Below are 12,817 nucleotides of genomic sequence, written 5' to 3' on the forward strand. Positions count from 1 at the left end.
TTGCTCCTTAAGTGGTTTATGAGAGAACAGTTAATTGAACACCCTTTTGAGATAATTGTGGGAGCTCAAACCTCTAACACCAAGCTATTGTTTCAGGCTGTCTAGAGACAGACTCAGAGAGCACTATGTTGATTATATCTGTCGAGCTGTCTTTGCAACTAGGACTAGAAACATCCCACCCTCAAATGAAAGCTTGAATTCTGCAGAAAGTGAAGTAACTCTCACCGCCAAAAGCTTCAAACCCATCATTAGCAAATGGAAAAGTGCAATTTTCAAGCCCTATGTCTGGCATGAATTTAGACCACTAGATAGAGATCAGTAAATACGTTTAATGGTTATGTACAGGAAAATGTACAAATACAACAAATTTAAGTTCAGTCTTTGCTTTACAGTACTATTACTTTTTTTTTCTTAAAAAAAAACACAACAAAACACTCAATCTTTAAGGTGGGACAGAAATAGTTAACCTGAATAATTAAAAAAACAACTCCAAATTAAAAGCTCGTTACATGTTGCACTGTCCATTCAGAGGTTCCATGCGGGAAGTACTTTGCCATCTGCTTTAAACTGACTGCTAAAATGATTTCCAGCCTTCTGGTGTTATTGGCTATACACTGTGCCAGACAGAAGAAGGGGGAAAACATATTGCTGTTAACAGAATCAAGAATAAAACAAAACATAGTAACATAAGCAAATTATTTAGCTGGGAATTTAGCCCTAATAAGTATGTCTGTTGTCCGTCAAAAGGCAGACTCAAGCCCACTTCCATCATAAGGTAGTTTTCACTAGTACCAGTCTAGCTTCAGACTGCAAACTATATTTGATGTTATAACTGGGCTTGAGTTTACCCTCTGACAGATCGACATATTTATTATGGCTGAATTCAAAAGATACATGGTGGTGAACTTGAAGCAGGATACAGTTCAGCACTAAAAATACAGCAACAGATGACCAATATTGATGATCAGATTAATTTTGAAATAATTTAGTAAATATCTTCAGACAAATAGTCAAGAAACAGGCTAGATTATTACTTTAATGATAGGGGTGGAGACAACTCTCAGACTGACAGTGTTTGAGAGTATTGTGAACACAGCTTGCTCCACTCTCAAAGGCGGAAGTGTACCTTATCACTCCAGCAGTGTGCAGGAAACGCTGGAAGGGAGGGGGAGGAGCGGGGACAGGGCATACTTGGGGGAGAGGGTGGAAAGAGGGGCGGTTGGGTCTTGGGGGAAGGGGTGGAGTGGGGGCGGGGCCTGGGGCTGAGTGGGGAGCTTGGGGGTCCGTGAAAAATTTTAAATCAAAATGGGGGTCTTTGGGTTGCTAAAGTTTGAGAGCCGTTGCATTAGGTGCGTATCTGCATCTTTAGGCACCTACATACCTTTAAAAATCTGGCCCAACACCACTATTCTATAATATGGTAGAGGAGCTATTTATAGAGACTGCTAACTTTTCTAAATAATTTAGGGATGAAATTTATCTTTCTTAATCACAGTTGGTAAATTTAAAGAACATGGTTTTAGCCACACAAGGTATCAATGCATTGAATTTGATTGCTTATTTTGTTTCTTTCAAACTGTACTTTAAAATCAAGTTGGCAATGAAACGTTCAAATGTGCTTCAAAGTCACATTGCAACTATCAAATGCAGATTTTGACATGTAAATACTAAGCATATTCTAAATAAAAGAAAACTAGATACATGTTCTACTGCACTGACATGTGAAATTTACCTTACATTTTCTGACTGATCCATGTCTTCTAATCTAGATTATAAAACAGAGTGCTATGAGTAAAGCATACCATACACATAGTCTCGTAGCTCTTCAGCATACAGTAAATTTATTGTGAAGATTACTTTTACCCAAGTAGTGTGGCTCTCTCTTTAACCAGAGGACACGCTCTCATTCTCCGCAGTGCTAAAATGGCCTTACATGCTTCTCTTTACCTTCCTATTTAGCCCTGTGGGTTTTTGTTGCCTTTTACACTGTTTCAGTTTTTATTGGAACATGTAGTCTTTGTTTGTATCTTAAGTGCTTTTTGCAGGTATTACTGAATTCAAACAATTTTCTTTAACTCCTTTTGCATTCTCAGAGAGTTTTATTTTCTGAAGTCCAGTATTTTGCTGTTATAATTCTTTCTACAGAAACTCATCAGAATTTACAACCTGATGGAATTATGGTTGATTCCATCTTGAGAGGACAGCAGTGTTAAGGCCAGCATGTCCCTGCAGCCCGCGCCACTTCTTCACAACATTATTTTTACAAGGTCCGGGTTATCTGTAGAAACACCTTCTAGTCTCCCATCTAATTTCTCCAAGAAATCTAGAGAACAACCAAGGATCATCTATTTTTATCTTATTCTTCAATCCAAATGGTCTGTGCTGTGTAACCAAAACTCTAATCAAGAATAAATAAATGTATCCTAACGTTTGGGGAGACACAAAAATAGTTGGTATAAACAGGGGTTTGGCCCTGGAGTGCAGTAAAGTAAAAGTATCCCATCCAACTTTGAAAACCTCAAGGATATAATTGAGCTTCCATTTAGCAGGGTTGTATAGCATCTCCTTCTGTAAACAAGGTTTCCTGTACTGCAACCCCTCATCTTGCTTTGTTTTTATGCCCCTTCAGTAAACTTTCTTTATTATTAATTTCATCTCCCAACTGAATATCTTGGTTTAACCAAGTCTCTATCATTCTGGTTATATCACACTTCCTGAAAACATTCAATATGCTACTAGCATTTGTAGCAAGGACATTTATCCTTTACTTCTTTCACTCTTTTCTACATTTTTTTACTGGTTTCATTTTACCTTAAAAAAGTTGCCTTGGTGCCGGACCAACCTTTTGTGTATCTCTCACATCCACTGTTGAAAGAGTCAGCCTGGAAATTCCATCTATTATGCCCTACACACTTTAAAGAACAAGTACTTTCCAATATGCACCTGTGTGTCTACCTCCCTATACAAAGCCTTTCGCTGACAAAACAGGAGATGTACACACTTGACAAAATAAAACCACCTCAATGAGAGGCTGTGATATTATCTGATTAAAATAGGACCGTATAGATCATTGTTGTAACCACTGTTATATATTTGCAACAAATCTTGTACAAAGGTTGTCAAGTAAGGTGCCTATGGAAAGGTTATGATTTGCTGAATATGATTATGCTATTTGTATGTATCATTTTTGTATGTGAAGTTATGAGTATTGGCTCTATCCCTATATTTCAAATGTTTGCTCCTGGGGTAACGCCCACAAGGTATTTAGCCTGCACATCTTGAAGGAACTATTCAAGTAGAATGGCCCATTAAAGAACACTTAACTTACAATGGAAGACGCCTATCTACTCTTAATGGACTTTCCTGCTGTGACTAGGCAAAATCATGCATGGACATGTGACTTGTCCATGCGAGTTCAAACACCATCTTGTTACTGTAATTTTCCACAGTAAGAACAATGGGATTCCCTCACATGGCAGAAGATATAAAAGGCACTGGAAACATCTCCATTTTGTCTCTATCCTGCTCCAGTCTCTTTCTTGCTCAAGCCTCTTGGACTATGAACTTATACAAATGGAGGCATTCTAACCAAGGAATTGAGGACCTTCCAATGACTTGGAAGCACCCAGAGACTTGACTTAAGCCAGCACTGGTTCACTGCTACAAGCCTAAACCAAGAACTTTGCAATTAATGTATGTATTTGACTCATTTAACCGATTTTAACTCACTTTTCTTTCTTTCTGTAAATAAACCTTTAGGATTTTAGATACTAAAGGATTGGCAACAGCGTGACTGAGTAAGATCTGAGTTTATATTGACCTGGGTGTGCGGCTGGTCCTTTGGGATCAGAAGAACATTTTGTTTGATGAGCCTGGTTTTAAAGAACCACACATCTTTAAATCCAGCGTTTTTGGTGGTGATGCAAGGACTGGAATGCCTAAGGAAACTGCTTTCCGGATTTCTTGTTAGCCAGTGTGGTGAGACAGAAGTTTACTTTCATTGCTGGTTTGGTAGATCTTATGGAGGAATAAAAAACAGTTACTCACTTCTCGCAACTGTTGTTCTTTGAGATGTGTTGTTAATGTCCATTCCAATCAGGTGCGTGCGTGCGCACGTGCACGTTGGCCAAAAGATTTTTCCCCTAGCAGCATCCATCGGGGGTCGGCCTGGGCGCCTCCTGGAGTCGTGCCATCATGGTGCCCAATATAGAGCCTTGCCGACCCGCCACCCCTTCCGTTCCTTCTTGCTGGCTACTCCGACGGGGGTAGGAGAGTGGGTATTGGAATGGACATGAACAAACACATCTCGAAGAACAGTTATGAGAAGTGAGTGACCGTTTTTTCTTCTTTGAGTGCTTGTTCATGTCCATTCCAAATCAGGTGACTCCCAAGCCAAATTTAGGAGGTGGGGTCAGAGCTGTCCACTGATTGGAGTGCTGCTCTTCTGAAGGCCGCATCATCTCTGGCTGCCGGGTGATTGCACAATGTGCAGCAAAAGTGTGTATAGAAGACCATGTTGCCCCTCCGCAGATTTCCTGGGTGGGAATGCCATCAATGAAGCCTGTGCAAGCCTACAGAACACGTTGTAGAGCGGGTCTGAAGTCAGGGCCCTGAGCTCAGACACCCTCCTGGCCCAGGTTATTGCCACCAGGTACGCAACCTTGTAGAGAGAGCAGAGAGCATGTTGCTAAAGCTCAAAGGGCCCCCCCCCCATGAGCCTAGAGAGGACCAAGTTGAGGTCCCAGGCAGGGACTGGTTGACAGACATGAGGGTACAACCTGTTGAGCCCCTTTAGCAATCGGCCAATCATAGGGTTAGCGAAAACCGAGTGGCCCTGTATGCCCAGGTGGAAGGCCGAGATGGCAGCCAAGTGCACTCTTATAGAAGGCAACAAGAGACCTTCCTGCTTCAGATGTAGAAGGTAGTCTAGAATGTGCGGCACCAAGGCTAGCGTCGAGGGCAAGTCGCGCTGCGCTTTTCCAATCTGAAAATCTCTTCCACTTCGCAAGGTACGTGGCCCTCGTCGAGGGTTTCCTACTGCCAAGGAGGACCTGTCTGACCTGGTCTGAACAGGAAAGTTCTGACGGATTCAACCACGGAGCTTCCATGCTGTAAGATGGAACGACTGAAGGTTTGGGTGTTGGAAACGTCTGTGATCTTGTGTGAGAAGATCCGGGGAGAGCGGCAAGGTAATCGGGGCTTCTACCGACATGTTTAGGAGGGAAGTGTATCAGCGCTGACGGGGCCAAGCCGGTGCTATCAGTATGACCTGAGCACGATCTCTGCGGATCTTGAGCAGGACCTTGTGAACGAGCGGTATCGGTGGGAAGGCGTACAGGAGAGCCCCTCCCCAATGGAAGAGGAACGCATCCGTGGTGGAGCCTGTGCTGTGATTCTGGAAGGACCAGAACTGCTGGCACTTCCTGTTGCGTCGCATGGCGAATCCATCAGGGGAAATCCCCACCTCTGGAAGATTGAATTTGCAACGTCCGGGCGAAGGGACCACTCGTGGCTGTGGAACAACCTGCTGAGGTGGTCTGCTAGCTCATTCTGAATCCCGGGGAGGTACAACGCCTGTAGGTGGATTGAATGTTCTACCCAGAAGTCCCAGAGCATAAGGGCTTCCTGGCACATGGGAGAGGAGCGTGCACCCCTGTTTGTTGATATAGAACATTGCAGTCGTATTGTCCGTCATGACTGATACACATTGTCTAGTTAGGTAAGGGCGGAATGTTTGACACGCCAGGCACACCACTCTGAGCTCTTTGACATTGATGTGATCTGCTTGCAACCAGAGGCCTTGATTTCTGCGGTCCCCAAAATGAGCTTCCCAGCCCAAGTCCAATGTGTCCGTCGCCAACAACAGGGATGGCTGTGGGGCAGCAAAGGGAACCCCTGAGCACACCTGCTGGGCATCGATACACCACCAGAGCGAATCGAGGATAGGGCGAGGCAGGGTCACGATCCTGTCCAAGTTGTCCCGGGCTGGGTGATAAATTGATGCTAGCCAAGACTGGAGCGGCCGAAGCCTGAGTCTGGCATGTCATACCCCGTATGTACGGGCTGCCATGTGCCAGAGAAGCTTCAGGCAGTTTCTCGTAGTGGTGGGAAACTGCATGACTCCCCAGATCATGTTGTTGAGGGCTTGGAGCCTCACCTGTGGGAGGAATGCCCTGGCTTGGGTCAAGTCCAGTACTGCCCCTATGAACTCTATCCTCTGGATGGGAGACACAGTCGATTTTGCTTCGTTTAGGAGCAGACCCAGGTTCTCAAAGGTAGCTCTGATAAATATGACCTGAGTTTCCACTTGGATCCTGGAGCGGCCTTTGATCAGCCAGTCGAGGTACGGAAACACCTGTACCTGATGCCTCCGCAAGAACACGGCGACACGACTGCTTTGCACTTGGTGAATACTTGAGGCGCTGCTGACAGGCCGAACGGGAGGACAGTAAATTGGTAGTGAGAAACCATTGACCACAAACCTGAGGAACTTCCTGTGGTTGAGAGATTGCAATGTGAAAATATGTGTCCTTCAAGTCGATGGAGGCCAAGGAGACCATGCGGAACTTGAGTTTCTTCACAAACTTGTTGAGCTCTTGCAGGTCCAGGATAGGCCTGAGGTTGCCTTTGGCTTTTGGTATTAGGAAATACTGGGAATAGAAACCCTCGCCCCTGTGCTCCAGAGGAACCTCCTCCACTGCCCCTAGTGACAGGAGCAACTGCACCGCCTGTATGAGAGGAAGCTTGTGAGAAGGTCCCTGAAGAGGGACGGGGAAGGGGGGTGGAACTGCAGGAGGGCACAGAATTGGATGGAGTATCCCCTCTCTACTGTGCAAAGCACCCAGCGGTCCAAGGTGATACGGGACTATGCATGGTAGAAAGGGGATAGTCGGGAGGAAAAGGTAAGGCAGGTTAGATTCAGTTCATGATCTGGTGCACCGTCCTCGACCGCACCTTCAAAAGGCTGGTTTAGGGCCAGAGGGCGGTTTGGGCTGGCCAGAGCCCTGGCTCGAGGATGGGTGTTGCCTCCTCCTGCCACTCCTGTTCCTCCGCCGAGAACCGTCCTGTCGGTTCTGCTGCTGGAATCTCTGAGGAGGTTGCGGGCGGAAGTGTCTCTGCTGCGTGGAGGGGGTATGCAGGCCCAAGGACTTGAGGGTGTCAGAGTCTTTCAGGCTGTACAGCCTCTTATCTGAAAATTCAGATAAAAAAAAGGGTGTCACCCTCAAATGGAAGGTCCTGAACAGTTTGCTGGACCTCATAGAGTAACCCCAAAACTTGGAGCCAAGCACCCCTCCTCATAGCTACCCCTATCGCCACAACCCTAGTGGTGGCATCTGCAGTGTCTAATGTGGCCTCTAGGGAAGCACGGGAGACTAGCTTGCCTTCCTCCACCAAGGCTGTGAACTCAGTCCGGGAGTCCGAAGGGACAAGCGCCGTAAACTTTGCCATTGCCACACAGGTGTTATACGAATACCTGCTTACAATGGCCTGTAGGTTCGCGATACGGAGCTGCAAACCCCCTGTAGAGTAGACCTTTCTCCCCACAAGGTCTAGTCGCTTAGCATCCCGGTTTTTTGCAGAGGGTCCTTGGAAGCCCTGTCTCTCACGCTGGTTAGCTGCATCGACCACCAGCAAGTCAGGAGGTGGGTGAGAGTACAAATGCTCGAAGGCATGAAATAATGCCTGAAGGGCACGAAATAATGCCTCTCGTTGTGCTTGGCAGTGGGTGGCAAGGAAGCTGGCGTCTGCCACAGGGTCTTAGTGGCATCCACAATGGTCTTTATAAGTGGAAGGGCGATACGCGAGGGTCTGGAGGGTACTAGGATGTCCACCATGGGATCAGCCTCCTCTATCACCTCCTCGGCCTTAATGCCCAGACCCTGGGCGGTCCTACGCAGCAACTGCTGCAGCACCCTGTTGTCCTCTAAAGCAGGGGCTATGGCTGTCCCCGCCAATGCTTCGTCCGATGACGAAGAGGAGGAAACATTTACTAGAAGTGGAAACTCCCTGTCATCCACCCCTGAAGGGTCAAGAGACTCTCGGGGAAGCATTGGTGATAGTGGCGCCACCGAGAGTGCCAGGGCTGTAGACATCGGCGCACACATTGGCCCCACCGTCAGTATGACGGGAGGGAGCTGTGTCTGCACGCTCACAGGAGCCAAGGGAAGTGGAGGGCCAGGTGCTGACATCGGCACCGGGGCTGCCGGTACTGGCATCGAGGTCAACGTCGACAACGGTGCCAGCATGTGAGACGTGTGTGAAGACGCTGCCAAGGGCGATGCCAAGGTCAGAGCCAAGCACGGTGCCATAGTCGACGACAGTGCCAGAGGCGGAGGTGTCGGGACTGCAGGTGCCAAAGGCAGGTGCACAGTGGATGGCGGAACGAAGGTGGCTGAGGACACGGAAGACATCGCAGAGCAGTGACCCTGGGTTCCTCCGTCCTTGGTGAAAGGCCCAAGGGGTCCAGAAGGGCCACTGAGGTGGGTTCTGCCACTGTGGAGGCCATGTCTGGGGCTCTCTCCTGTCTCTCCCAGACCTCGATCTGCGACTTCTGCTCCTCCCAGAGCTATAGGAGTCAGACTCTGACTCCGAGGTCTCTGAGACTGAAGACCACAGAGGAGCCAATCCTCGGTGCCTCGAATGTCGAGAGCTCGGGGAGCGGGTAGGCTCTCTGTCCGAGTGAGTTGGCGCCAAGGAATATGGCGAGGGGGAGCATCTCGTCATCATAGCCGGCTTCCCCTTCCACTGCACTGGAGAATGGGGCAGGTCCGCCAGCGCTGAAGGTTCCTCCCTCCTGGTGGGCGAGAACGGCGCCGTAAGATGCAGGAGGTCCTGAGTAGCTTGATAAACTTCTGGCGTCGAAGGGAGCTGTAGCTGCTGTGTAGGCACCGGCGACCAAGACAGGGCCGGACTCGACTGCCTCACTTGGGCAGGAGTCGACACGGCCCCGGCAGGAGATCCAGAGGAGTGGCCTGCCTGGGGGTCTCACGTCTCTTGGTTTAGCCAGAGAGGAGCAATTGTCCAGCTTCTTCTTTAGAGGCACCGGCAAGTGGGAACGGTGCCTACTATCAGACGGGCCACGTGAGGAGCCATGTTGCTGCCGAGCATCTTGGGAGGGGTCCTTTCTCGGCACCGAGCTCAACGACAGTGCCGGGGCGCTCTACGTCGAGGATGACGTATTAGGGGTCAGGTCCCCTGAGCCCAGGTCGGAGTGGGGGTGTAGAGCTGCCTCCACGAGGATCACCTTGAGCTGCTGTTCCCTTTCTTTAAGAGTTCTCTGACAGAACTCACCGCAGATCTTACAGTGATCTTTTTGATGGGTCTCCCGCAGGCACCATAAACACAACGAGTGCAAAACACTCTTCGGCTTGCGCTTCGCGCAGGCCACACAGTTTTTAAAACCCGGGGATTGCAGCATACCACGGTTCCAGGGAGGAGGGAACCCCAACAATCTCTATACTAAGAACATTAACTAACTAACTGTATACAACCAGAGAAAGAATGAGCTTGCTGAGCAAGAGCTAAGGGAAGTTCCAGCCACCATCACTGGTAGTAAGAAGGAACTGTAGGGGTGGAGGGTCGCCAGAGCTCTATATTAGGCACCATGAGGGCGCAACTCCAGGGGGCGCGCAGGCCGACCCGACGGATGCTGCTAGGGAAAAAATCTTCTGGCCAACGTGCACATGCGCGCGCACACACCTGATTGGAATGGACATGAACAAGCAGTTGAAGAACCACCTGTTTGGGGTGAGCCTGCCCTATTTCTCAGCAGTTTGTCCTGAATTTGGTATTCTCTGCTGTGACCCACAACGGCATAAAGCTCTTTGCGGCAAAGTGTCAGTGTAGTCACTACTGTTTGTTTTGTGAACAGAACTGGCTTCCACCAGTATCCCACAATGCCTGCCGTGACCGCTCTGCTCACTGTTTTGATCTCTGCTGCCCTGCAGGCATGCACCCCACACCTTTCAAAGCACTCAGAAATATCTGACAGCTGAGCTTGCTGCTTCCTTTGGGGAAAAAAGAGCAAATCAAGAATGTGGAATGGTCCTGTTCTTCCCTGCACAAGGAACACAGTAGCAGGCAGACTGCTGCTGCAGGGAGCTGGAGAAGTGGGGGGAGGGAGAAAAAGGAAGGAAATGCTGTGCTGCTTCGACATTCCTCAGCACCGAAAGCTCCCAGACTTGCTCAGGATGCCGCTTCCAGCAGCTGAGGAGATTGTGGGAGAACTCAGAGGGAATCACAGAACCACAGGCAGGCAGAGCGGGCTGCTTCTGGAGAGACTGCTGTGCTGTGCAGAGCCTGCGGCTGATGTGGGGAGGTCCCCCTCCCCCGCCTCAGAATAGGCGGGTCAGCCTGCTGTCTCCCTGACCCCAGGCACCCCAGTCTCCTCCCCTCCCTTCCCCCCTCCCCCACACACACTTCAGGGGTGAAAGCGCCTGACAATCTATTAGGATGCCCCTGGAACAATGGGACTGAGAAACCTGCAACACATAATGTTGCACCTGCCCCATGGGGCACCGCAAACCCTTCCCAAAGCACTCTGCAGCCAGTTGCATAGTGGGATAATTACCACAGTGCACTGCTCTCAGGTGATGCAAGAGCTGTTAGAGGGGATGCACTCTGCTGACACAAGGAGCTAATGTGGACATGCAACAGTGGTTTTAATTACAGCGGTACAACTTTTGCCAGCAAAACTTTGCAGTGTAGACAAGGCCTTAGAAAGAGAGGAAGTTGGAAGTACAAGAAGATGGCTGCACGGAGGAGCTCTAAAGTCACTCTCTAGAGAAGGGTAAGTTGGCTAAGTACAAGGAGGAGTTCTATAAGGGCTTGCATCCATTGCCGCTCGTCAGTAACTGTAGACATCGGCAGTCGATTTAGTGGGTCTAGTGAAGACCCGCTAAAGTCGACTGCAGATCGCTCTCCCGTCAACTTCTGTACTCCACCGGATCGAGAAGAACAGGGGGAGTCGATGGGAGAGCATCTCCCATCGACATCGCATAGCGTGGACCCCCGCAGAAAGTAGATCTAAGCTACGTCGATTTGAGTTACGCTATTCAGGTAACTCAAATTGCGTAACTTAGATCGAATTTCCCCTGTAGCGTAGACAAGATCTTAGTCCTTCAATCCTGCCTTGGGCTACAGACTTTGGCAAGAAGATAGGAGGGATTAGGTAGGCATGGGGGAGTGTAGGAAGTACTAGTGTTAACCAAGAGGTGATCCAGAAGATTGAGAAGAGAGGTAGGAGGGAATCCAGGGGAACAGCAACAGGGTTGGCATTTGAGCAGACTGTGGTTGCTGGGCATAGAGTCCCTGGGTTAGGACCTGAAGTAGTGGGCAGGCACAGGTTCCCCTATAAGCCACTGGGAAAGTGACACAGAAGTGGATCAGAAGACTGCCTGAGACTTCAGACAGACAGTTTGTCCAGTGGGACTTTGATACCCCTGGAAGAGGAAGACTATAGTGACCCAGCAGGAGGGCTGACTCACAAATAGAGAGCTGGAGCTGCCACGGGCCAAACGAGCAATGGAAGGAGGTGCTAGACCTGATGAGAGCTGATCCCTAGACCCAGCCATGAGGAGGCATCACAACAAGTGTGCCCATTACAGCACCACTCAACTATTCCACTCCTATGGTCTTGCTCATGAACTCACCACCTTCCCCAGTGCCCAGGAAGATTCCAGATCCCTAAAAGAAAGGTTAGAACTAGACAGGTGAACAAAATAAACTTACTCATCAACTTGTGATTCTTCCTTAGTGCAGCATCTATTCAATTCATTTCGTTTTATAATCATGATGATAGAACAAACAAGGACAGGCAGAAAGAGACAGAAACTTAGCAGAAGCCAGTTCTTCAAAGTGTTCCGGTAAAGTCCGTCAGTGATTGCATCTATCAAGGAAAGAAATATATCACAGATCTTTATGATCTGGGAAGTGGGGCCTCCAACCAGAGGAGACATTATCCTGTATTTACCTGTTAGTGATAGAAAGGAATGGAACAAAAATGTGAACATAGCAGACACGTGAAACCTGAAAACATGAGATTCCCCAAACTGTCACACTTTCAAAAAGGATGCTTTGAACAAGCAAGATACTTTGATACTTTAAGGAATGATTGCAAATAATGTTCAAAACATGGTACAATTACCAGCTGGTATTCAAAAGTAGTTCAGGACCAGAATAGCACACTATTTTATTGTAGGACTGAAATGCATTAGCACAGCTATGATCAACAAAGTCACTTAACATGTAATTGAGATTAGATTTTAAATCAGATCTGTCATAGTAAGAGTCTTAGATTCCACATTGTTACTTTATAACAGCCAGTTGACTGTATGTAATCAAGATAGTGTAATACATGATCACTTTCTTGTATCCAATAGCAATTTGTTTATTAAAATGCTGTTATCCATACTATTAAAGTAATAAAATAAAAAGAAAGAATAGTATTAAACTTTTCTCTTCTTTTTCACATTTAAAATGTAGAACCTCAGTTTATGTATTTCCCCTTACGACTCAAACTCTTAACTGTTCCATGGTATATATTTCAGATATTTTTTTGCTTTTTTTAGTAATGGAAAAGTACAGAGAAGGGCAATAAAATGATTCGGGGTATGGAACAGTTTCCATAGGACAAGAGATTAAAAGAACTGGGACTGTTCAGTTTATGATAGAGATCTATAAAATCATGAATGGTGTGGAGAAAGTAAAGGAGTGTTATTTATCTCTTCACATAACACATGAACCAAGGTCACCTAATGAAATTAATAAGCATCAGGTTTAAAAACAAATATAAGGAAGTACTTCTTCACATAACGCA

The 12,817-nt window shown here is 47.6% G+C and overlaps 1 protein-coding gene across 1 annotated transcript in view; it reads right to left on the reverse strand.

Moving 5' to 3' along the window:
* Positions 1-435: 435 nt before the first annotated feature.
* Positions 436-12,817, reverse strand: part of LOC140903508 (disintegrin and metalloproteinase domain-containing protein 18-like) — a 41,656-nt gene continuing 29,274 nt past the window's right edge. Inside the window, exons 19-21 of the mRNA XM_073324869.1 lie at positions 11,731-11,887; positions 1,733-1,765; positions 436-614 (exon numbers count right to left, since the gene is read on the reverse strand). Coding sequence (XP_073180970.1) covers positions 608-614; positions 1,733-1,765; positions 11,731-11,887 — 197 coding nt within the window. The 3' untranslated portion in view covers positions 436-607. The remainder of the gene's footprint in view (positions 615-1,732; positions 1,766-11,730; positions 11,888-12,817) is intronic.

This window comes from Lepidochelys kempii, chromosome 26 (genome assembly GCF_965140265.1).
Source record: "Lepidochelys kempii isolate rLepKem1 chromosome 26, rLepKem1.hap2, whole genome shotgun sequence".
Taxonomy (NCBI): Eukaryota; Metazoa; Chordata; order Testudines; family Cheloniidae; genus Lepidochelys; species Lepidochelys kempii.